Raw genomic sequence first — 26283 nt, 5'->3', positions numbered from 1 at the left:
GAAGAAGATTAAGATTTGAATGGTGTACTGGAGCGGAGGCAAGTATGACACTAAGGGCATATTATCAAGGGATTTATCTCCGCTTTTTTGGCTTTAACAGCCAAGAAAGCGGAGATAAAATGATCTCCCTATCAGCAAAAGGGTGCTAACACGCAAATTCGCAAGTTAGCACCCTTTTTCTCTACGCTTCCCCTTGCATCTCTAATGAGATGCAAAGGGGGCGTCCCAGAGAAAAATAACAGGAGAAATGTTGTTAAGCGACATTTCTCCTATTATCAAGGATTTCGCTAACCCTGTCAGTGATGAAAAAAAGCAGCGCTAACTGCGGTTAGCACTGCTTTTTTTACACCTGGTATTTTCCTGACTTAGCCATGATATCCTATGGAAGGTGGATATCATGGCTAAGTTTTTGAGCCCCTATCATTAAGCTAATGCCAAACTTCGAGAGATTATCGTTGGTTTTCCAGCGATAATCTCTCATTTAGCAGTTAGCGCGAGGATTTTTATCACTTCTGAGATAAACCTTGCTAATAGCAAGTTATCTCTGCGATAATTTCTGCCGATGCTTAGCGTTAAAAAATTTGTTGCTAAGCCTCGTTAGCGATAAATATCGCTAATCGTTGGTAATATGCCCCTAGGAGCGGGAGGCGCGAGAATATAGAAGATAGGTAACTAGGAGAATGAAGTGAAATTAAGGGAGGGAGTTTAGAGACTAGAGATCAGAACATCAACGAGAGGTAGACAAAAAAGATTGACCAACAGGTAAAGGTGACGGGTAAACTGAGAAGAATAAAGCTAAGAAAAGAAAACTATGGAAACATACGCAGGGGTGGGGGCGGGGGGGGGTGTTATGAGAGGTAAAGGTGAGAATGGCCCTTAGGCATAGGTGAACAAGAAAGAGAGACTGGGGAGGAGAGTGATAAGATGCGAACAGAGGGGGGAGATGGGGGATGGGGGTAAAAGGAACTTGGTTTATAAGCACTGCACTTTACTCTATATGGTTGGATTTATAAAACACAAATCTCTACATGGACGCACTGACAAGAAATTTCACTTTTTTAAATGGACGCAATGCACTTTTAAATGGACACAATGCACGTTGTACCTCCCCACGTTCACCATACAAGGAAAACTCGCAATTCGGGCAAATTGGGAACCCTAGCGTATAAGAAGAATATTTTGCAAGACTCTGCTCGCACACAGCTTCATTCATTCATCGATCGACAAACGTCGGCCTCAAATGTCATTGCAAAAGGTGCTCTATGTAATCTTAACTACCTATGCAATTGAGTTTTCTATTAGTTTATTCTTTTTTTAACAACTGATTTTTTATTGCATTCTTATTACTCTTTTAATCGATTGTATTGCAACGGTTTTAATTAACTATGCAAATAATAAATAACTTACTTAGTTACATTGTTTCCACAGAGCCGGGTGGCCAGGTGCCTGGGAAATAAAGCGCATGGCTGCCATATTATTTGAGTATGATCCGTTCTTCCCTCTTTATAGGCTCACCACCCCTCCCCTCCTCTGATTCTAATAAAAACAGTCTATAAATATCTACCAAAGAATACATGCTGTTGCCCCTGAAGCTATTCTTTAAACATTTATGCTCCCTTTGAATTTTAATTAAACTGCAGTTAGTCACATTTTCCACGGTATATTTATTATACTATCGGATTGCTATCAATCTCTACAGTGAATTCTCTCACTTGGCAGTGCTCATCAATTTAAACTTCTGACACTTTTGCTGGTAGACAGCTCCACCAAGTGGTACAATATTGCAGTTGAGGGTCATTTTTCTCAAAGATTGCTGTTAGCCTAAGAATAGATCGAGTCATCGTAAATTACACAATGGGAATGCCGATATTTCGTCGTTTACAATTAGATAAAAATTGATCTTACCAGTTGCAACTTTTAGAAAAACAAAAGTGCACAGAAAGTCATTAGTTATGGCTATCTGTTTAAACCATAACTCACGCACCCCCTATGTGTCGTACTTGATCTCCCACATGTTATCACTAGTGACATTACATTAGCTCGAGTCGTGTATGAAGTGGCTTCGAGCACTCGGATGAGAAAGTTTTGGCAAGTACCCTGTGAGTAAGTGGATAATGGATTATTAGTTGAAGAGGATGGGAGTCACCTTCAAGTAATCAGTGCTTAAAATGGAAAAATAGAAGTGCAGGTACCCTGTAACAGAGTACCTGCTTGTTTCTGAGGAGTGCGTCACTCTTGAGAAGTGCAGGTACTCTCAGTCTCAAAATAAAAGGGTGCCGATACTCAGTACTGGTCCATTTAAAGCACTGCATGTAATAATAACACTAATTCTGAGTAGGTAAAGTTAGGTCTTAATAATTTAAACCGGAGCTCATCTCTTGGTAGCTGTAGCATAGAGCAGGTAGGCTTAACTTAAGAGAAATGTGTAGAGCATTTATCAGTGCCAAAATAACAGAACAGTCACATCGCCGCCAGCTGCAGTGTAAGAAAAGCGACGCATCCCTGCGACGGCATGGAGAAATCCTGTGCATTGGCTTCGGAACTAACTCATTTCGATGTTGGCGCTTTGTTTTTGGAACCAGTGCATCACCATCGTTGATTGGAGATAATCGACGCATCACCTTGAATGCAGGGATCGACACAGATGCATCGCTTGACTGCGCCCCCATCTCGCTGTTGCGACCAGGATCAAGGGGCCCAGCATGGTTCATGTATCAGCTCAACCTTCCATCGCAGTTAGCCTGAACTCGTCACTTTGCCCCAATCTAGCGTGACCAGACAACCCCAATAGGTGCTTCTTGCTTCTAAGTGCTTTTTTTTACCTTTAATCTCTAAAAAAAAATCATATCTCGACTTCTACTAATTGGATTTTTGGCATTTTGGTCTTTTTGAGCTGTTTTCATTGTTACTGTTGAAGGTTGTTAGAAATGGGGGTCTCTAGTTGGCAAAGGTAGGTACCTTTTTCTAAATAGGTACCCTTGCTTCTTGTCAGGGTAAGGGGGATACACTCCTTAAATAACCCCTGCTCACCCTCCTTGGTAGCTTGGCACGAGCAGACAGGCTTATCTTAGAGGCAGTGTGTAAACCATTTGTGAACACATACAGTAATACAATGAAAACAATAGAAAGGGATACCACACCAGTTTGGAAAAATAAGCAATCTTGATCTAAACCAAAACAAGACCAAACAACAAAAATCCACAATACAGTATTAAAATAAGGCTTTTAAACAGTGGCGGTTCTCCCATGGGGGCGTTTGGGCGCCGCTCCCCCTGCTTTCTCGCTGTGCGAGAAGAAGGCAGAAACAAATGGTAGTTATTTATTTATACCTACCATTTGTTTCTCCCTGCCCTTCTCGCACGGCGAGAAAGCAGTCAGCCGAACTTCCTGGTTTCTCGAGCCTCAGGGCAGGGGGGAGTGGCTTGGGGGAGTGGCTTGCCCACTGTTGTTAATACTGACTGTTTGGACAGCCTGAGAGGCTGTCCAACAGACAGTATTAGCAACAGTGGGCAAGCCGCTCCCCCAAGCCTCCTCCCACTCTCCGTTCTGCAGGATGCAGACTATGAGAAATGACGCAGTTAGGGCAGCCGGCCGAACCAATCAGCGCCGGCTGCCATGGAGGGGAGGGAGGCTGCCTGCAGCCTTCAATGACGAGAGCCCACATTCAAAATCCAGGACGGCGGGAGTCTGCATGCAGTCTCGGGACTCGAGTCGGGAGTCAGCGCGGGAAGCCAAGGTAAGTTTTTTATATTTATATTCATTGCATTTTTAATGCAGTTCGACGTGCCAGAACGTCAGAAAACTTGTGAGTGCAGTAGCTGGTCATGTATAGATCAGGGAAACGTGGCAGATTGGGCTAGAAAATGCAAATTAGAAGCCGTCTCCTTGGGAGCATAGATAACTTGTGACCTTGCTTTCAGATAAGCGGACAGATCGATGCAGTTCAACTTTGCTATACGTTGCAGGTTTTCCTGCATTTGAAGGAAGAAAGACACAACTGATCTTTTGTAGTCAGAAAATAGAACAGATTTAAGAAATAAGCTGCAAAAACCCGCATTAAACTGTTTCGAAATCTAAATAAACTAGTGTATTAGAAGTTACAATGGCAGCCTTTTGCTTTGCCTGTTTGTAGTTTTCAAGGTTTTTGTGCACCTTCTTAACTAAACTGTGTATCTGCTGGCCTTCTGCTATGGTGGAATTTTTCATTATACTGCTTATAAGTCTTGTGTACCTGGGGACTCCCACTTTCCTGTAATACAAGGTACTTGTGTTCAATTTAAATCATCCTGAACTGCTTGTAATAGTTTTGTAACAGTGACCACTTCTGAAAAGATTACGGTGCAATATTACCAGCAGTGCCATCGCATTACATCGGGCAGGTTTGCCAGCAGGTAGAGACTGAGTGCTTTACATAAGAACCAGTTGCAAAACATAAGGACTAAGGATTATTACATGCGTTAAAAGATACAAACAGAAAAAATTGCAAATGTACAAGATGTAAAGTCACACACAAAGAGAAGAGACTGGTGATTACAGTTATCGTTTTTTTTTTTTCAAATGTTGCTTCTAGGCTAGCTAGGCGGGCCCCCAATCTTGCTTGCTGCTACACTAGCATTTTATTGATCGATATGGTTCATGCAAGGTTGCCACTCTAGTAACTGCTTGTATTATATGAAACTGGCCTCTGAAAAGGATAAAAAAAGATGCATACACACAGCGTGGCAGATATTTCTGGACAATTTTGCGTTCATATTTTCTATAAATTGAGTATAAACGCTCAAAGTGAGTTCACCTTACCAAAAATATGTCAGTGCCACTACAAAATTCATTATGTATGTACATTATGTATGTATGATTATCATTTTACGCCACACCACTTACAAATGTCACCAGCCGCCACTGCTTTTAAATGGTAGAAACAGTTCAGTTCAATGCAAGTTGTAAATGTGACACTTTTCTCAAAAGTACCTTAGATGCTTCACACAAAAGAAAATGGCCGCAAGGAAGGTGATACGTCTATTCCTTGCTCCTTGGGACGTGAGTGTGGGTTCTTTACTGCAGTGCAGGGGAGTTGATGCATTGGTTCCTTACCGGAGAGGAGGTGATGGGTCATTTTCTTACTGCGTGGGGAGTTGATGCATCTGTTTATTACTGCAGCCCCCAACAATGCGACAGTCTTGGCGTCTCCATGCGATGCGTTGATCCCGTACAATGTGTGGTTTTGTGTAGCTGCACAGCAGGCTTGTGTCTGGATCAGTGCGGTGATCTCGGTCTTTGGAGATCGTTGCACTGATGCGTTGTGCGGCGATTTCTGGAGCAAATCAGTTACCTTGCTACCCTTCACCAATCCATCCAGTGCGCTGCAAAAATAAGATACATATTCAACCCAACTTCTGGACTCCAGCTTCTTACAGTTTCTAAATTTCTACCTATAAAGCTCTGGGGTCAACCCATACCTGGCTATCAAGGCTTCCTTCATGGGGGCATAGGACATCTGATCCTCAGTGGACAAAGATAGCAATGTCTCCCTTCCTTCACTCGCTCCCCAATCTCTCTCAGGAACTCTGTGGGACCTCATTGCTACCTCATAGGCCTGGAACCACTGCCCAATGTCCTCCTGCTTTGTGAAATCCTTATTAACGTCCTTGGGGATGTATATTTCCCCTTCAACAGGCCCGGTTGGTGTGCTGCCACAAGAGGGAGTGATCTCTAGATTCTTTGATTTCAGCTTCAACTCCCTCAACACTCTTTCATGCTCTAAAAGCATGTGTTTCTCTATCATGGCTAACCTCTTATTCTCCAACTCCAATTTCCTATTTTCTATGTCAGACTGGCTCCACCAGCTTGAGTCTAGCAAGCTCCAACTCATACACTCTGATTTTCTCCCTCTCCTACAACTTCTAGACACGGCTAGCTTCCCTGGGAAGCACCCCTCCCTCCAGCTAGGTCCACTAACCCATCCTGCTGCCCCTCTAAATTCTCCCCCTCTACCATAGACTCCTCGGACTGCCCACTGACATTCCTTGCTTCCAATCAGGCCCTCAGCACCTTTTGGAATTCCTCCTTTCTGGTGAGGCCTTTCATGGAGATTTCAATTTTTTGCAGATGGATTTAAGTTGTGGCACAGGATTTAAGTTGTGGCACCGTGTAGGAATCAACCCTTTCCTCTTCCAATTTGGTATCCACAGATGCAAGTGATGCTTGTTTACTCGTGGTGATAATTGGCAGTTCTCAAGATGCAAAAAGATTCCAAGGCAAAACAATTCTAGCAAAATCTATGTAGTCGCGCGTAATGGTCTGCACTCACAAGTAGTGTACACCAATCACTGTATGTAAATCACAAATGCAAGTCCAGGATCCTCACCGCTGACCACCAATGTTAGAAATGGAGGTTTCTAGTTGGCAGAGGTAGGTACCTTTTTCCAAATAGGTACCCTTGCTTCTTGTCACGGTAAGGGGGATACACTCCTTAAATAACCCATGCTCACCCCCCTTGGTAGCTTGGCACAAGCAGACAGGCTTATCTTAGAGGCAGTGTGTAAAGCATTTGTGAACACATACAGTAATACAACGAAAACAATAGAAAGGGATACCACACCAGTTTAGAAAAATAAGTAATCTTGATCTAAACCAAAACAAGACCAAACAACAAAAATACACAATACAGTGTTACAATAAGGCTTTCAAATGGTAGAAGCAGTTCAGTTCAATGCAAGTTGTAAATGTGACACTTTTTTCAAGAGTACCTTAGATGCTTCACACAAAAAAATAAAATGGCCGCAGGGAAGGTGATGCGTCTATTCCTTGCTCCGTGGGAGGTGAGTGTGGGTTCTTTACTGAAGTGCAGGGGAGTTGATGCGTTGGTTCCTTATCGGAGAGGAGGTGATGGGTCGTTTTCTTACTGCGTGGAGAGTTGATGCATCTGTTTATTACTGCAGCCCGCAACGATGCGACAGTCTTGGCGTCTCCATGCGATGCGTCAATCCTGTACAATGTGTGGTTTCGTGCAGCTGCACAGCAGGCTTGTGTCTGGATCAGTGCGGTGATCTCAGACTTTGGAGATCGTTGCACTGGTGCGTCATGTGGCAATTTCTCGAGCAAATCAGTTACCTTGCTACCCTTCACCAATCCATCCAGTGCGCTGCAAAAATAAGATACATATTCAACCCAAGTTCTGGACTCCAGCTTCTTACAGTTTCTACATTTCTACCTATAAAGCTCTGGGGTCAACCCATACCTGGCTATCAAGGCTTCCTTCATGGGGGCATAGGACATCTGATCCCCAGTGGGCAAAGATAGCAATGTCTCCTGTGGGACCTCATTGCTACCTCATAGGCATGGAACCACTGACCAATGTCTTCCTGCTTTTTGAAATCCTTATTAACATCCTTGGGGATGTATATTTCCCCTTCAACGGGCCCGGTTGGTGTGCTGCCACAAGAGGGAGTGATCTCTAGACTATTTGATTTCAGCTTCAACTCCCTCAACACTCTTTCATGCTCTAAAAGCATTTTTTCTCTATCATGGCTAACCTCTTATTCTCCAACTCCAATTTCTTATTTTCTATGTCAGACTGGCTCCACCAGCTTGAGTTTAGCAAGCTCCAACTCATACACTCTGATTTTCTCCCTCTCCTACAACTTCTAGACAGAGCCCTTGAAGAAATACAGCTAGCTTCCCTGGGAAGCAACCCCCCCCCTCCAGTTAGGTCCACTAACCCATCCTGCTGCCCCTCTAAATTCTCCCCCTCTACCATAGACTCCTCGGTCTGCCTACTGACATTCCTTTCTTCCAATCAGGCCCTCAGCGCCTTTTGGAATTCCTCCCTTCTCGTGAGGCCTTTCATGGAGATTTCAATTTTTTTGCAGATGGATTTAAGTTGTGGCACTGTGTAGGTATCAACCCTTTCCTCTAATTTGGTATCCACAGATGCACGTGATGCTTGTTTACTCGTGGTGATAATTGGCAATTCTCAAGATGCAAAAAGATTCCAAGGCAAAAAAATTCTAGCAAAATCTATGTAGTCGCGCATAATGGTCTGCACTCACAAGTAGTGTACACCAATCACTGTATGTAAATCACAAATGCAAGTCCAGGATCCTCACCGCTGACCACCAATGTTAGAAATGGAGGTTTCTTGTTGGCAGAGGTAGGTACCGTTTTCCAAATAGGTACCCTTGCTTCTTGTCAGGGTAAGGGGGATACACTCCTTAAATAACCCCTGCTCACCCTCCTTGGTAGCTTGGCACGAGCAGACAGGCTTATCTCAGAGGCAGTGTATAAAGCATTTGTGAACACATACAGTAATACAGTGAAAACACTACAAAGGGACACCACACCAGTTTAGAAAAATAAATAATCTTTAACTAAACCAAAACAAGACCAAACGAAAAAAATCCACAATACAGTATTAAAAATAAGGCTTTCAAATGGTAGAAATAGTTCAGTTCAATGCAAGTTGTAAATGTGACACTTTTCTCAAAAGTACCTTAGATGCACCGCGCAAAACAACAAAATGGACACAAAATGGCCACGGGGAAGGTGATGCGTCGGTCCCTTAAACTCAGGGAAGGTGATGCGTTGATTCCTTGCTCCAGGGGAGGTGATGCGTTGGTTCCTTACGGCAGCGCAGGGGAGTTGATGCGTCTGTTTCTTACTGCGGCCCCTAACGGTGAGACAGTCTTGGCACCTCAATATGATGCGTCGATCCGGTATGATGTGTGGTTTCATGCAGCTGTACAGCAGGCTTGCATCGGGATTGGTGTGGTGATCTCGGACTTTGGAGATCGTTGCACCCGATGTGTTGTGCAGCGATTTCTCAAGCTGCGGCAGGATCTGAGACGAGTTCTTCTGTGATGCGTCGGAAACTGGTGCGGATGCAACACGCTTCTTCGATGTTGCGTTGATTTTCAAGCTCCCAGCCACAAACAGTCTCTAGAGGTCCTAAATGGCAGCAGGCACCTCAATGCAGGTTGGAATTCCTAGCACGAAAATTCAGGGGAGCTGGTGGTGAAGTATTTGTGTCCCTGATACTTCAGAACAGGAGGCAAGCTCAATTTCAAGCCCTTGGAGATCTTTTCTTCAAGCAGGTGAAAAAGCAAACAGCAAAGTCCTTTTTCTCCTTTCCTTGGCAGCAAGCAGACACTGCAGCCCAAACCCAGACAGCAAACAGCACAGGGGCAGTATTCCTCCTCAGCTTATCCGGCTCTTCTCCTTGGCAAAGGTTCCTCTTGATTTCCCAGAAGTGATCTAAAAGTCTGGGGTCTGGGCCCCTCTTTTTATACTCAAAAATCCTTTGTTCTCTGAAGGCAGAGAGTGTCTGTACCGAGCCAAAACCAGTTCTGTAGGGTACTTTGCAAGTGCACAACAACCTCCATTGTCAGTGTGAGCCCTGGCTCCAGACTCTCCACAGGGGGGGGGGAGCCGTCATTGTGGAAGGCAGGCACAGCCCTATTCAGGTGAGTGTGCTATTCTTCCCACCACTCCAAATGCAGACCAGGCCTATTCAGACCAGCCCTGACTCATCAGACTACTGGAGCCACTGTCCCTCTCCCGCCCCTGTCATCCAAAAGCCAGACATGCAATGCAGAAAACTAGCAGAGGCACACTGGATGGTTAGACAAGAAAATATCTACTTTCTAAAAGTGGTAGTTTAAAATACAAAATTTAAAAATCACCATCACTAAAAGATGCACTTTAACATTCTGAGTTCTGGCATACCAAACTTTACTTTTCTATCCTGTTCCTAGGGTCAGTTATGGCAATAAGATGTTATAAACAAACTCCCTATTCTCTCCTATGGGAACAGATAGCCTTGCAATAGTGAACAACAAAATTGGCAGTATTTCACTATGAGGACATGCCACACACATCAGGGTATGTCCTACCTTTCACATAAAATGCACCCCGCCCACAGGGGTACCTTGGGCCTACCTTAGGGGTGACTAATATGTAGAAAAGTCACTTTTTAGGGATTGGCAAGTGTGTGCACTTGCCAAGTTGACATGGCAGTCCCAGACTACACACAGGCTCTGCAGTGGCAGGCCTGAGTCACATTTTACAAGCTGCTTCTGTGGGTGGCAAAATCAGTGGTGCAAGCCCACCAGCAGCATTTGATATACAGGCCCTTGGCACACATAGTGCACTGTACTAGGGTATGACAAGTAAATCAAATAAGCCAATCATGGAATCACTAAGCCATAACAATAATTTACAAATGGAGCATTGCACTTCGGCACTAAACAGCAGTGGCAAAGTGCCCAAAGCATCTAGACCAGCAAAAATGGAGTCCAACACACTGCAAAGCACAGGAGGTAAAGGCAAAAAATGGAAGGGAGACCCACGCCAATGGTGCCTGGTCTAACATAGGTGTTGCACAAATACTTTATGCATTGTCTCTTAAGTGAAGCCTGAATGCTCTGTCCCTAGCTACCAGAGGGTGAGCGCAGTATACTTTACGGTGTGTGGTAACTTAGCCTGACTATGATTGTGGTTTCTGCTTGGGCAGGGTGCATACCTCTGCGAAGCAGAAACACAATTTCTAAAACAGTATCAAAAATGTTAACTTTTCATATTTATATTAAAATGCTGGTTCAAAATTACATTTTGATTTTTAAGCAAAACCCATGTGAAAATTATTAAATTATCAGGCGCCATCTGGGGCATGATGTGTATTAATACATGGGTGGATGAGTTGGGGTAGCCTTCAGAGGGGCACAACATATCTTGTGCTCCAGAGAAAATGCCAAGTCATGGATTTCTACATTATGATTTCAATATGAAATCATGATTTTGGAAGAAAAGTGCAATTTACAAGCAAAAGGAGTTTGAAGGAGGATCACTGTTGTCTTTAATATTTTATCATTCTACCTAAAAGGCTAAAAATTAATGTTGTAGAGCTATGAGCTTTTGTGACAGTACATTCATTAGATGACATACAAATTAAACTCCTAAAAGAGTTATATGCAGTATCACGCAGTACTACTATAGTAGCTCTAGGAAAGCTGGTTTGCCTGCATGGAAGACTTTCTAGACCTATCGCACCTTCTGTACTATTTAAATTATGGACTAAGAAATTCTGTACAATAACATTAAAACTTCTAACAATTGCTTTGCTTGGGCCCTGCTAATGAACATCTGCAGTTAACCATTGGGTTGGGACTCTGCATTCACTGTAAGTTTTCAAAGGTGAGACAAACGTCTGGTCATAGACAAAAAAAAACAATGATACCTCAGATATTTGAAGAAAATGTTAGCATGACACCCCTGAGGAAAAAAATGAAAGCATTTCAGATTCACATTATTACATGGATACATTATTTTAAAAATACCCAAAAACGTTGTTTCACAAAATATAGTAATCATAAAAGGATACCTCAATATAAATGATGTCCAGCAAGACTTTTGGACAATAAAGGGCTGTTCTATAAGATACTCCACATCGCCAGCCGCGTTATGCCTAACAGTCAGAAGTGGAATAAGGCTGGGTTTCATGTGGTGAGAAGTGTTTTGTGAACAGTAATCCAGGTGCTTCTCCCATGAAGGTCTTTTGCATCTTGGCACTGCAATTCGCCCCATGCATTGCCTTGATATTTGTACAATTAGAAAGTTACTGAATATAGTATAAAAATCTTCAAAAGGACAATACTACTGGCCTTTTTAGAGTTTGGCGGACATGACACTCCATCAAAATCATGGTGGAGTACCTCTTCACCAAACTGACTGTTCGCCTACTGTATTTAGAGTCAGATGGACAGCCATGTTTCTGCAGGCAATAGTCCCACAGAAGAACCCTTAGACCAATTGCCTGATGGAGTTTGTATCATCAGTCTTAGTAACTCAGAACCCTGCACCCCTTTTTTGGAATCAACAGTCAGACATATTTTTTTTCCTGTTCAGACCACTAGCAAAAGTCTAACAGTCATGAACATAAAACATAAAAAACGAACCCCACGCCCTGATAGAAGCCTTCCTGGGTATCAGGGCCATTAGTATTTTTTTTCAAAAACCAACCATGCTTGAGAGTTTGTTTTTGAAACATGGCAACCGTGCTGCAACCTTACAGTGCCATGGCAGTGGCTCCTTTCAAAGCACAGCAATCCTTGCCAGTCCGGTATAGATATATGGAAAGTAGTAGTACAACCGGGCAGCTGAGTGCATGCCTCCACTGTAAATTAGGCTCTATATTTCCAATTCATTTTTAATTACAATGAAAAGCTGATATTGTTTTACTGTCAGTGTGTTGACCTCATAGCCACATAGTTTTGCAAAAGACCCTGAGAAAAAAATTGGCCATGGGGAGCCTCCAGTCAAATTAACCTTGGTTTTTAATGTTATGAATCTCTCTTGCCATTCTTCATTGTACTGCTGAATCAGGTGCTGCTCCTCTACTGTATTCTACTCCATGTTCTTTCTAAAGTAAATTAAGGATGTAATGCAGTTAATAATGACTTGCTTCAGAAATCCATTAATACATTTTCTACATATAAGTACCATGAGTCATTTCTGTGAAACGTTATTGCATTTTTGGCACTGCAGTGACATATCAATTAAGACTGGGCAGTGAACTCCGCTCTGTTCGTGGGGTTTGTGGAGGTTTCCGCATTCTGAGTTTCGCTTGCATTTGTCAATTTCAAGTTGTCGAGCGCAAGCGAGGAAAATCAACCTCCCGGAGAGATTTATCCTCATTTGCGATAGTCAACTGAGTGTGGAAAATCAACCTCCCGGCAAGATTTCTCAATGCGGGCGGTCAGATTTCTCATTGTGAATGGTCACTTATGCTCGCTGTTAGACCTGGCATCATTGGCATGGGTCCCCCTCCCTCTTTTCTCTTCCTCTCTGTTATGTTGGCTGGATTTAGATGCTCTGGGCGCCGGGCCACTGCTAACTAACTCCCTCGCATCCTACTTCCACAATAAGATCGCGGACATACACAACAGCTTCAGCACTCAACCGACGCACGCCACGACTGAATCACCGCCCCCCACCACCACCCTCCGCGCCTGGACCCCGATCAGCACCGATGACACCATCCACACGATGAACTCCATCCACTCCGGATCTCCGACCGACCCATGCCCTCACCACGTCTTCAACAAAGCCGATGCAGTCATCGCACCCCACCTGCGAGACATCATCAACACCTCCTTCGACACCGCTACCTTCCCGGAGAGCTGGAAGCACGCCGAACTCTGCGCTCTACTTAAGAAACCGTCAGCCGACCCCACCGACCTCAAGAACTACCGCCCCATCTCGCTACTCCCGTTCCCTGCAAAAGTCATCAAGAAGACCGTCAACAAGCAGCTGGCCGCCTTCCTCGAGACGAACGGATCCCTCGACCCCTCGCAGTCTGGCTCCCGGGCCAACCACAGCACCGAGACCGCCCTGATCGCAGCTACCGATGACATCCAAGCCCTGCTCGACAACGGAGAGACAGCGGCCCTCATCCTCCTAGACCTCTCCGCAGCCTTCGACACCGTCTGCCACCGCACCCTAGTGCAGCGCCTCAGCAACGTCGGAATCCAGGATAAGGAACTAGAATGGATCACCTCGTTCCTCGCCGGAAGGACACAGAGAGTCCGCCTCCCCCCGTTCAAATCAGAAGCCACCGAAGTCATCTGCGGCGTCCCTCAAGGCTCCTCGCTCAGCCCAACCCTCTTCAACGCCTACATGAGCCCCCTCGCCGCCATCGCACGCCATCACAAACTCAACATCATCTCCTACGCCGACGACACCCAGCTGATCCTCTCCCTCACCAATGACCCCGCCACCGCCAGAGCCAACCTACACGAAGGGATGACAGACGTAGCCAAATGGATGATGTGCAGCCGCCTGAAACTGAACTCGGACAAGACGGAAGTCCTCATCCTGGGATCTTCACCCTCTGCCTGGGACGACTCCTGGTGGCCCCCCGCCCTGGGCAGCGCACCCAAACGGACAGACCACGCACGCAACCTGGGCTTCATCCTGGACTCCTCCCTCTCCATGACCAGACAAGTCAACGCCGTTTCCTCGTCATGCTTCAACATCCTGCGCATGCTACGTAAGATCTTCCGTGGATCCCCACCGAGACCAGGAAGACGGTCACACAGGCCCTCGTCACCAGCCGTCTAGACTACGGCAACGCCCTCTACGCCGGAACCACTGCCAAACTCCAGAAGAGACTCCAGCGGATCCAGAACGCCTCAGCTCGACTCATCCTGGACATCCCCTGTCGCTGCCACATCTCCGGACACCTGAGAGATCTGCACTGGCTCCCGATCAACAAGAGAATCACCTTCCGTCTCCTCACCCACGCACACAAGGCCCTCCACAACCAAGGCCCAGGATACCTCAACAGCCGCCTCAACTTCTACGTTCTCACACGCCAACTTCAATCGACCGGCCACGCCCTCGCCGCCGTCCCCCGCATCCGAAGAGCCACCACAGGAGGAAGATCCTTCTCCTACCTGGCCGCCAAGACCTGGAACTCCCTCCCGACCCACCTCCGCCTGACCCAGGACCACCTCGCCTTCAGGAAGCAGCTCAAGACCTGGCTGTTTGAGCAGTAGCGGACCCCCCCCAGCGCCTTGAGACCCTCCGGGTGAGTAGCGCGCTATATAAATGTTATGATTGATTGATTGATTGATTGAATCAGAGCCACAGCGTGAATGCTCCCTGTGTAAAGATGACTGTATAAATCAGGATAACCATAATGCCTATATCTGTGTAGCATGTTCTAATAGTCCGTTACCCTCCCTTTCACTGTCTCTACTGTGCAACGATCCGTTCTCAGAGGCCAGAATTGGTCGGTTGAGGATTACCTTCTATCATCCTATCTAACCCCAGGAACCTGATAGGAACTTCGAGTTTGATATATTTATGCTCAGGACATTGAGAGACATCTTTTAGTAAGGACCGTATATATATCCCATGTTTGGAAATGCCTCTTCTTAAAACGCGTTTGTTTCTTGTCTAAGCAATACTGTAGGCTTGGCGAGTATGTGTATTGGCCATCTGGTTTTGAAGCAGCAGGGCCAGCTGGGTCAGACCTGGCTGGAGAGATAAAATCGGTATTCAGGGCATGGTGAGGTGTGACTCTTTGATCTGCACAAGGCCGCGCCTGGCAAGGTGAATGATGGCTCCCCCTCCCACTGGGTGTCTGATAGCACACACCCTCATTCTGAAAGGGCTGGATGTTGCCTTGTAAACCAAATACTCCCGACCCCACCGAACTGGTTCTGACTGGACTTGAGTGATTTGTGACTTTAGAGAACAAAGACTTTTTAGGCATAAAATGCTGCGCTGGAACTTTGTCCAGGTGTGTTCCTTCTGGATGTCAAGACAAAACTCTGTCCGAGTGAACAGAGGAAAGGACTTTGAAACTTTCACCAAGCTTGCCAAAGAAACTACCCAAGGGCCTGAATCGAGAGCGCCTCCTGCAGAAGTCTCAAAGACATGAGACTTCACCCTGTCAGCCATTGGAATTCCTGTGCGAGAAATTCTGCTTGCAGGTGAGACCTCCTTAGCATAATCCGGAACCTCTACTTCTACTGTGAGGACTGTGGACTAAACCTTTGAAACTTTTGCTGAGTCTGTGTGGGCCGCCTGAATCTGAACCTTTGGAACGGTCGCTGAATCTGCGTGGGCCGCTGCAGCTGAGAGAGAGCTGCCGCCTCTGAGAGCCCACCTGAATTTGAAACTTTGAAACTTCAGCTGAACCTGTGTGGGACGCTGCAGCTGAGAGCCCGCGTGAATCTGTGTGGGCCGCTGCAGCTAAGAGAGAGCTGCTGCTGCTGAGAGTCCACCTGAATTGGAATCTTTGAAACTTTCGCTGAATCTGTGTGAGCCGCTGCCGCTGAGAGAGAGCTGCCGCCGCTGAGAGCCCGCCTGAGCTTGAACCTTTGAAACCCTCGCTGATTCCGAGTGGGACGCTGCAGCTAAGAGAGAGCTGCCTCCGCTGAGTGCCCGCACCCTTGCCAACGTTGTATCACCGTGATTCGTCCTATGGGCCGCTGCAGCTAAGAGAGAGATGCTGCCGCTGAGTGCCCACACCTTGGCCAATGTGGCATCACCCTTTGTCCTGTGGGCCTCCGCAGCTAAAAGGGAGATGCTGCTGCTGAGTGCCTCACCTTGGCCAACTTGGCATCAATCTTCGTCCTGTGGGCCACCGCAGCTAAGAGAGAGCTGCTACCGCTGAGTGCCTGCACCATGACGAACTTTGCATCACCCTTCATCCTGTGGGTCGCTGCAGCTAAGAGAGAGCTGCTGCCGCTGAGTGCCCACACCTTTGCCAACTTTGCATCACCCTTCGTCCTGTGGGCCGCCTCAGCTAAGAGAGATTTGCTGCCGCTGATTGCCTGCACTTTTGCTAACTTTGCCTCATTGTGATTTATCCCCTGGGCCGACACAGCTAAGTGAAGGCAGCTGCCGCTAAGTGCCCGCTCCTTTGCTAACCTTGCTCCATTGAGATTTGTCCTGCGGGCCGTCGCAGCCAAGGGAGACCTGCTGCCGCTGAGTGCCCGCACTTTTGTCCCTTTGCGTCATTGCGGATTGTCCTGCGGGCCACTGCAGCTACTGTCGCGAAGTGCCCGCAGCTTGTTCACCATTGTCAAGGATTGTCGCTATCGTCTCGTGGGCCACCGCAGCTAAGAGAGAGCTGCTGCTGCTGTGAGCCCACCACAGAGCTGCAATATGAGAGTCATCGCCACCACCGGCCTGGGCCACCGCAACCGCGTGCTGCTGCCGCTGAGAGACTGCCTGTCCCCGAGTACCCGAATCAGTGTGGGTGCACGCTGCGAACCTCTGCAGCCAAGACTTGTGGTCGCTGGGAGTCCACCTGTCACCATCTCCGCTTCTTCGAGTAGCTGCGTGCTGTGTCTCCTTTCAACAGCACGTATCTGGTGTGCAACAGGTCGCGTAGACCCTGGCCTTGAACTCAGTCATTTCCACATTCTAGTAAATACGTTATTGCCTTTTTGAGTCCCTACTAGTTTACGTGCATTGTAGCTTGTTGAAACGCTTTGAGAGTTTTGAGTTAAACTGTTAGATAAAGATACTATTTTTCTATACCTTCCTGAGTTGTGTACTTTTGTGGTGTTGTTACTGCCTTGTTGTACATGGTCATAAATACTTCACACACTGCCTCTGAGATAGGCCTTACTGCTTGTGCTACGTTACCACAGGGTTGAGCAGGGGTTGTTGACGGGGGTAGCCAACTTGCACTGACTTAGGAAGAAGGGTCCCTATTTGGACATTGGCGCCAGCCAATGCAACTAGAGACCCCCATTTCTAACACTCGTGTTGAGAAGCTGTCTGCTTTGAGAAAGCTGCCGCTCGAGTAAAACTCTACTTGAGCAGCAGTAAGGAAGTAGCGCCCGCTGGCGCTGTGCATGGTGCCATTTGCGATAATTTCACAGTGCGGACAAGCATCTGGCACTGAAAATCATCGCGAACATCATTTATATAACACATTTTTTTTGCACTAAACTCCTCCCAGGCTTAATATCAATATGAGGTTAGCAACAGAAATGTGCATAATAATTGTATTTTGGCAAATAACCTACTATGTATCTCAAAGTATTCAATTAGAACTTGGATATCGACATGGAACATATTCGCTTATTAAAATGCATATGGCACACATTTATATCTACAAATGTAAAGAAATTTAAACAACCAATATACACTCAAAGTAAAGTTCTTGACATTTTAACAGTTCATTTTAGGGGTCTTTACTGTTCCAGTGTTATACGCTCATTCACATAAGTGAGGTACTGTTTTTATTGAAAGGGATGTGGAACCACTGGCAAATAGGTGTTTTGTTTCCTACAGATTTTGACACTTTCCATCACAGAAATGTAAGGAAAAATAGGTAATTCTGCAATTTCACTAAAGGTTTTCATCTGTATGACATTCTGGCAAATAAATATAATGGAATCCTTTGCTATCCACACCACCATGGTGTGCCCAGGATGTCTAGTTTTCAGACACCTTTGAGGTTGGTAGGTTTCCTCTTGGTTTTCATGTAATTCCAGGCCCAAACACGATAGCTTCGGACATTGCCAGAATCAATGTAAAGTCAAATTAAAATTCATGTTGTCATATAAAGCATTTGTGAACTTTTCCTGTCATGGGCAACAGGGCACCCACACATGGGACACTTTTTATTGAAAGAACTGCAAAAAATCTGGATGGTTGGAATATTGCTGTTTCACACAATTTACCCAACATTCCATCACAGAAATGTGTGGAAATTCGGTTTATAAAGAATAACTTTACTTCTGTAAATCTTTCTGGATAATAAACTGTGATGGGATCAATGCAAGCCTCCCCATCTTAAACTGCCCTACGACTATAGTTTGCGTAAATGTCTAAGGATGGCTAACAATTGTGGGTGCAGGCCAACCACATGCACAAATACAACATGCTAAAAAAAACTGCACAAGATTAGCTTATCCAAACTTACTTTCCTCTCATCACTTGTTCATATGTTTGGGCCTTTTTATTGTGTGAGATAGGTCTACCCACATCAATGTGGTTTATTGTTATTGAAGAGATGTGGGAATGCAGAATTGTAGGGCATTTGTTATTAGCAACTGGGGGCCTCATTTATGGGGAATTGACATAGGGTGGCACTGAAAGTCTTCTTGCTGCGCTGCCCTACACCAATGTGAAAGGGCAGGAATACATTGTATTTAAGAAATAGGGTGCATTCCTGTCCTTTACCCCTGCGCTGGTGCAAAATTAGCCTCCTAGTGCCAGTGTAGGCCCCCTTGCACCATGGTGCAAGGATGTCTACAATGCATATAGTATGGTTTTTGTGAAGGAAGAGGCACCTTCCTGCACACAAATATCCCTAGGGGAGTTTTCCTCTTTCTGTGTGTGCTGCAGAAGGCAGCAAACATGGACAGAGGAACCAATGAGGATAAATAAAGATATTTCTCCTTTTTTCGCTTGCTCTGGGGAGGCATAAGGTTTTGGTGCTGCCCCTAGTTTACGATTAAGTAAATCTGGGGCAGCTTCAAAAATCCATTGGTGTTGCGTGAGACAACCCACTGCAATTCTCATGGAACGCCTCCCTGGCACAGAGTAAGACAACACAACGACTTGCACTGGTTGCCTAATTCCATATCTATGAGGTCATGCAAACCCACGCAAAGTGGCATTACATGACCTCATGGATATGGTTTAGAGGTTTGCCCTGCCGCAGAATCAGAAAAAGGGATGCTCTGGTGGTGCAAGCCTCTCATAAATTAGCCCTTGAATTCCTCTACATTTTTGATTTAATTGTAATTCAGTGTACACAGAAAAGCATTTTGAAAAAATAAACTCAAAATCAACTGGCATTTAAGGTAATCCAAAGTTAGGACATAAAACCCCTATCCATTAACTCGGAAACTTGATAGCATTTGAAAAATGCATAGCTGTTTTTCATACTCCTAATTTATTCATTCAACTTTTCCTTATGACTTGGTGCAAGATCGGTACACTAGGAAACATAGTAAGCCATTTCTCGGGTGATGACTCTGGGAATCACACATTGTTGGACAAAAAGTAATCACTAGTCATCTCTTTGAAAGTAATAGTCTGAAGGACGTAACAACGTTACTTTTATAGATCAGCCTTCATTGTAAAAACTTACACATGAACACCTGTTCGCTATTTCTCTTTTTCATATTTAGTTTCACTATTTTTAAATTCAATTCCTTTTGGAAAAACTTGAAAAATCTGCACAAAAAAACTAAATGCAGATTTCTGAATATTGTCTAATTTTACCTGTTTTTTCAATACCTCTTTTCCCTGCTGTTTATGAGTAGAAAGAAACCTTAAAATATTGACAAACACATAAAAAAGTGCAAACACTGGTGAATTTTTTTTTCTAAAAGCTGGAGATAGAGCAATCTTACCACCGTAAACCAATACTTGATGCACATGTTAAAAATAAAAACACATAGGGGCATATTCACAAGGAGTTAGCGCCACCAGAACGTCACTTCTTTCGACGTTCTGGTGTTGTTAACTCCGTCACCTTATTCACAAGGCGGCATTAAGCAGCAGCACTTAGCATGAAAGGGGCGTGCAAAGAGTGTTGCAGTGGGCGTTCCGTCACAACACCCATTGCTTTTTTACACTGGCCCATTTTTACAAGGTATTAGGCAGCGCTAATTATAAGACTGGGAAATACCTGGTCTTTATCAGGTGATACGAGGATTTCATCTCGTATATTGCTCTTTCCCTGTGTCCTGCATTCTGCAGCACACATGGATAGAGAAAATTGCCTGTGAAGATTGTTTATGTGCAGGAAGGTGGCCCTTCTTGCACTTAAACAATCACCCCTGCAGCATAAGCACCCTTGCAACATGGCGCAAGGGTCCCTGTGCTGGCGCTAGGCAGCTTCTTTAGCACCAGCGCTGGGGGAAATGCAGGGGTGCGCCGTATTTTTGTAAATACGGCGCATTTCTTCGTTTAAAACTGTCACAGTGCAGTGTTACCTATTTTGGAGTAACACCACGCTCTGCCAGTTTATTGTGAATATGCTCCATAATTTCTTTCACAGCACTGTATGTCATTTATTGTAAAAATCTGATATTTTGCCATATTAATACTATTTTCTCAGCCCCGTCAATGAGAAATCACATACCTTGGGTACTTTTACAATCCCAGTAAGTGGGGGAAAAAGATGCAAATTTGGTGTGGATACATTTTGTGGAAGTAAATTATGAAGGCTTAACAATAAACTGCCTCAAAATGTTTTAAAAAAGCACTTAGCAGCAAGGGAAAACGTTCAGCAGTTAAGGGGTTAAGGAACCTTAGTGTTTAATTAACTTTGTAAACGTTTTGCCTTATTTTTAACTTAAGCTGAGTGGTGGTCGAGTTAACATATGTAATTTTACTTTTTTTTAAAGAGTGCATGTGAAAAAAACCCTAATCACCTAAGTCTCCGCAGTATGATTCTTTTTGTGTCTTGCCTTTGAAGAACTTAAGTTCTCTTGTTCTACCCTCATGACATGAAATGTGTTCCTTCATCTTGTGGATCAAAAATATCAATGATTTATATCGTTCTTTAGGTATTAATCATGGGCCCGTCATCGCTGGGGTGATTGGAGCACAGAAACCCCAATATGATATATGGGGGAATACAGTAAATGTTGCAAGCAGGATGGACAGCACAGGCGTCTTGGGCAAAATACAGGTATTTCAGACAGGTTTAATATTAAATGATATTATGCTAAACAAATTGTTTCAGCTTTTTAAGTTTTTAAAGTAAGGTCTAGAACCTCTTGTTATTTGAATCACATCTACATTTACCTTGGATTTACGCGTCATGTTTTTAAACAAGGCTCTGTGTGTATTACATTTATAATGTGCATGTAATACTAGGCATTCCTCCAGCCACTCGTTTTCATTGTTATATCAGTAATGTTAATCACTTAAGACAGCTTTAAATGTGATTCTATCTGAGCATTTGTTAGTCGTCATCATCTAATAGTGTCAGGGCAGATGTACAAATCACTTTTGCACTTCTACACCCCGTATTTCACAGATAATATGGGTTTACAACATCAAAGAGGACATGTTGCAATGTACAAAATCCCTTTAATGAGTTAATCTTTCCAGCTCATAAAAGAGCTTTTATGTTCCTTTTCGAAATGCAAATAGGAGTTGGTGTAAAAGGGATGCAGCTCTTGTTTGCGATTCTGAAACACAGAATTGTGACTAGAATTGCACTTGAAACAGGTAAGAAAGGGCCAGATGTTGGACGTGCAAAATAGCGCCTCACAAATTGCGATCCTTTTGTGACTCGCAATTTACGAGGCGCTATTTTGCATGTACAACAGTGTGCTTAACACTGTTTGCGATTCCCAATGGGGTCGCAATTTGCAAGGCTCATGAATATTAATGAGACTCTTGCAATTTGCGAGCCCATTGGGAATGACAGGCCTTCCGAGGGATGGTGGCCTGCTGGGCTCAGCAGACCACCATGTTTTAAAAAAATGTAGCCCGTTTTCCCTAAAGGTAAAAAGGGATGCATTTAATAAGAGAAAATAAATAATGAAACGTTTTCGACCGCAATTATGGTTGCAAAACATTCATACATGGCTCTGCGGTCGCTATTAGGAGACAAACGCCCCTTCCTAATAGCGAGTTGCAAAACCTATTTAGCGAGTCGTAAATAATTTGCGACTCGCTAAATAGGCTTTGTACATGTCCCACAGTGATTTTGCATGAGCAAACGGGTTGCAAACCCGTTTGCGCATGCAAAATCGCATTGTACATGTGGCCCAAAGTTTTGTGAAGGGAATTGCGGTTGCAAAACCATTGAATCAGATACTGACAGTTCACAGGGGGTGTCATCTGATTCACCAAGGGAATGCTGTCACTCAGACGCAGCTTCCTCTTGAGAAATTCAGTTGGCAGCTTTTTTTAAATGTAACACCTGCCTCTTTAATGCATATAAACTGCTTTAAAAACAATGTTAATGTATAGATGGAGGTATACTGCCCGTTGAATACTTCCATCTCGGACCTCCATCCTGCATTTCTAACCAATAACAGGGGGTCGTAAAATGATGACTACATCACAAAACGCACAAGCCTGGCTGATGGGAATAGTACATCAGGCCCGTGATTGTGACTGGAGCAGCAGCAAGATTTGTAAATTTAGTAATAGTTCTCCACCCTTTCCCTCAAGTCTCCATAACAACATTTCAGTCAAATGCCCTGTGTTTCGGTGTTTTCTAGATGGGTTAGCAGTGCCTGCAAGAATCAGAAACATGTTTATTTATTTGCATCAGATGTTTAACATCTAAAACAATTTCAGTCTCCTGTTCCTGAATGAGTTTAGGGGCTTATTAGGATGGCGGGCGGACCTGAGTCCATCCGCCACGCCCGCTGTGTTGGGACCGGCCATCAGACATACGGTGGTCCCGCATCGCGAATTAGGATGCGACCGCCACCTTGATGGTCGCATTCTGCATTTTAACATTGCGGCGTCACATGGCAGGCACCACATGGTGGTGGCCACTTGGTGCAGCGACATGTTGGGGGGTACCATAGGTACCCCCCAAGTGCACCCCCCACCCCGTGGCCGGTGACAGGCCCCCAAAGTCAATTCCCGCCAGCCTTTCCATGGCGGCATCGTCGTCATGGAAAGGCCCTGAAAATCGACATCCTAATATGGCTGGCGGTGCCTGCTAGGCACCACCACCATATTGCAGCCCCTGCTCCGCCCGGCAGGCAATCGTAACGATTTTCTGACAGAGGATAGGCGGCGGACGGACTTTCCGTCCGCCGCAATATCCACCGCCATTGTAATATGGTGGGAGGTATTTCGTGTTACGATGGTGTAACTGTCGCCACCGCCGGCTCGACGGTGGCGATCGTTACGCCATCACAACGAGCCCCTAAGTTCTGTCTTTACTCTTGCCAGTTAACACTTTATATATGAATAAAGTGTAACTTTTCCCTCCTTGTTAATGGATGTGCCTTCAGCACTGATCAGGCAGTATTCTCAAACAGTCCAGCAACTATGGAGCATATTATCAAGGCGGGCACTAGGAAATTATCGCTGCTTTAGCGGCCATTTTCGCCCGCTAAGCGGCGATAATTCTGTTGCCCTATTAGCAAGCTGTCGCTAACAGCAGTTAGCGACAGCTTGTAGGGGATACCAAACGGTTTGGGGCCCGCTGTGCATGTCAGCGATATTTATTGCTAATGACATGCAAAGTGGGCGTACCCAACCTGTTAGTGACTGAAAGCAGTCGCTAACGTCGCTATCGCCTATTAGCAAGGCAGGCGTACCGATGGAAATATTCGCTCCAAGCGCGAATATCTCCAGAAACTAACTCCTGCTCAGACCAGTTCTTAGCCATTATATCCAATCGGAGGTGGATATAATGGCAAAAACCCTGTTAGCTATACTGCGTGAATATCGCTGTGTTCTCAGCGATATTCACGGATTTTGCCGCTATCACCGGGAATTTTATCGCTTTTGATAATAATAGCACGTTATCTCAGCACTAAAATCCAGTGATGCGCGGCGATAAAAAAATTGCCGCTAAGCCTACTTAGCCATAAATATCGCTATTTGTTGATAATATGCCCCTATATTCTATCTTTTGAATTCTTTGTGGATTGGACCAAACTCATCACGGGGAATGGGAAAAAATCCTGCCCCAAATATACATGCATCAAGTTAATTGAAACCTTAATTCACTTCAATTCATGTTATTCTAATACATAAATGAAAGTGCAAAAGTGATGACTTAGTAGTGTGTATATTGGTTTGGCTCATCTTGGTCTGTCGTTAGAGCTTAACTTTTACCTGTAACATCACTTAATGATATAGGTGATCATAAAAGCAAGTTTGTAATGTTCAGCATGTACTTCTAAGAGGAAGTGAGAGTATCCATTGTTATGAGGGTCTAAGTATATCCTCCTTGTCAAATTTATATTCAGTGACAAATAGCAAAGGACTCCCTATGCTCTGCATTATAGAATCCTTGTCAGGTAGACTGAGGTGGCCCTACAAGATCAACTAGTTACTGGAAACCACTCAACCCACTGAAACAAAATGTCAGAACCTCCTCCATGATTAGCAGCGTGCTTCATAGTAGGGTTTGCTACATCTGTGATAGGATCCAGAATCCGTGGGTGAATTATAGAGTGTAGGTTTCACTAAGTAAGAAGAAGGATCAGTGCACAGAACATACTTCTATTGGTTAGAAAGATTGGACCATTCTTTCCTCATTCTTTGAACTCAATAAGATAATTCCTCTAATGACACAGCTATAGTTAGACATGTGACACAACCTGGGTAGAGAGGGCAGTTGTGTCATCTGGAGATTAACTACAATTTTGAATTTGGAGGATCGCAGACCAGATCCTGGAGAGGTTTTGCAATCGGACATTATACAAATTGATACTTTTGAAAATCTGCTTCTGCTTCTGTGGTTACATAGACCAATGAAAAGTGGAAAAATGGAGACATAAAAAAAAAATAAAAAAAATGTTCACTGCAGACACCGCGACATAGGTTGCTTGCCGCTATAAGAAATATGCCTTTGAGGGTTCTCTAACTGTTTCCTACAAAAGACTGTGCAGGCATACATTGAGCTGCATTCCAAACGTTCTTCAAACTAATGTGTACAATTACCTTGGACAGCTTTATGTGCCATCGTGATCACACTGCACAATTGTGGTTAAATGAATAGGAGAGGAGTTGAGTTGGTAAAGGACAGACATTAGGCTCACAGTTGACCTTGAAGAGCAGTTTGTCTGCAGTAATAGATATTCTAAAGAGACTTAGAGAACGTTAGACAAAAAAGCTTCCAGTTGTCAATTTCCACAAAGGGCTAATAGAATATTTTTCCATGATTTGGGACAGATACAGTACTGACTAGAGGTTTGCAGATGCTTAAAATGGACTTCAAATCCTATTTTTATTGTTAAGTACTGAGCACCATATTTTGAAGATTGTTTTAATAGGAGCAGTGTTATTTCTAGATGTCTTATGGTGAGTCAGTCTCGTGTGAATCTCAATCTTCTACGCTTTGTTTCAGGTCACGGAGGAGACAAGCAATGTCTTGCAAGCACTTGGGTACATGTGCACTTGCCGCGGAATCATAAATGTCAAAGGAAAAGGAGAACTGAAGACCTATTTTGTTCATACAGAGATGACAAGGTCACTATCACAAGGAAACGTGGCACCGTGAGCAAGTGTTTCAGATCCACCGGACACCTGTCTGAAGGCAGGCATCGACCTCCATAGTCTGCTGAGAACAGCATCCTTCAGTATTTGTAAATAGTTTCACTCTGTTGCTCCATGCACTGTCCGGATGTGTTCACAAATTGTGTCTAATAATAGCCAATGGCACACCATGAACACCGTGTCAGCATTTCCTACGTCCACGTCACCGCCAATTCCCAGAGACTGTCCTCCCTTATAGGACTAGTTTTGTACAGGTGTGTCAAATGTATTAAGGCCATTGTATTTTGTAAGTTTATTTCATTAAAGGTTTCTATGTACTTTGTCTTACAAGCTGTGTTCCTCATTTACACTTCTGTGTCTCTATATTGTATACTCTCTCCTAACTGTTCTTCTCGAAGTATCACCAAGGTATCAGATATTCAGAAACAGAACAGTAGACAGGAAAGTCGTTTTTATTTTCATAACAGGTGAGAAAACCTTTTCAGGAGCACGTGAAATCAACAATGTGGCATGAAGTGGGACTTTTTAAGGGAAAATATATCTCAAAAGAACAGCAGTGGGGGTTAGTTAACTTTGATAAACGTATTTACCACA

General features: G+C 44.5%; 1 protein-coding gene across 2 annotated transcripts in view; it reads left to right on the top strand.

Moving 5' to 3' along the window:
- ADCY2 (adenylate cyclase 2) overlaps positions 1 to 25999 on the top strand; it is a 1840236-nt gene extending 1814237 nt beyond the window's left edge. For both annotated transcript variants that reach the window (XM_078687629.1, XM_078687630.1), the window contains exons 21-22: positions 21048 to 21172; positions 25541 to 25999. In XM_078687629.1, the coding sequence (XP_078543755.1) occupies positions 21048 to 21172; positions 25541 to 25693 (278 nt within the window). In that variant the 3' untranslated portion in view covers positions 25694 to 25999. The remainder of the gene's footprint in view (positions 1 to 21047; positions 21173 to 25540) is intronic.
- The last annotated feature ends 284 nt before the right edge of the window (positions 26000 to 26283 follow it).

This window comes from Lissotriton helveticus, chromosome 4_1, assembly GCF_964261635.1.
Source record: "Lissotriton helveticus chromosome 4_1, aLisHel1.1, whole genome shotgun sequence".
Lineage (NCBI taxonomy): Eukaryota > Metazoa > Chordata > Amphibia > Caudata > Salamandridae > Lissotriton > Lissotriton helveticus.
Note: the sequence above shows the minus strand (reverse complement) of the source record. Positions and strands in the feature narration are given on the sequence as shown.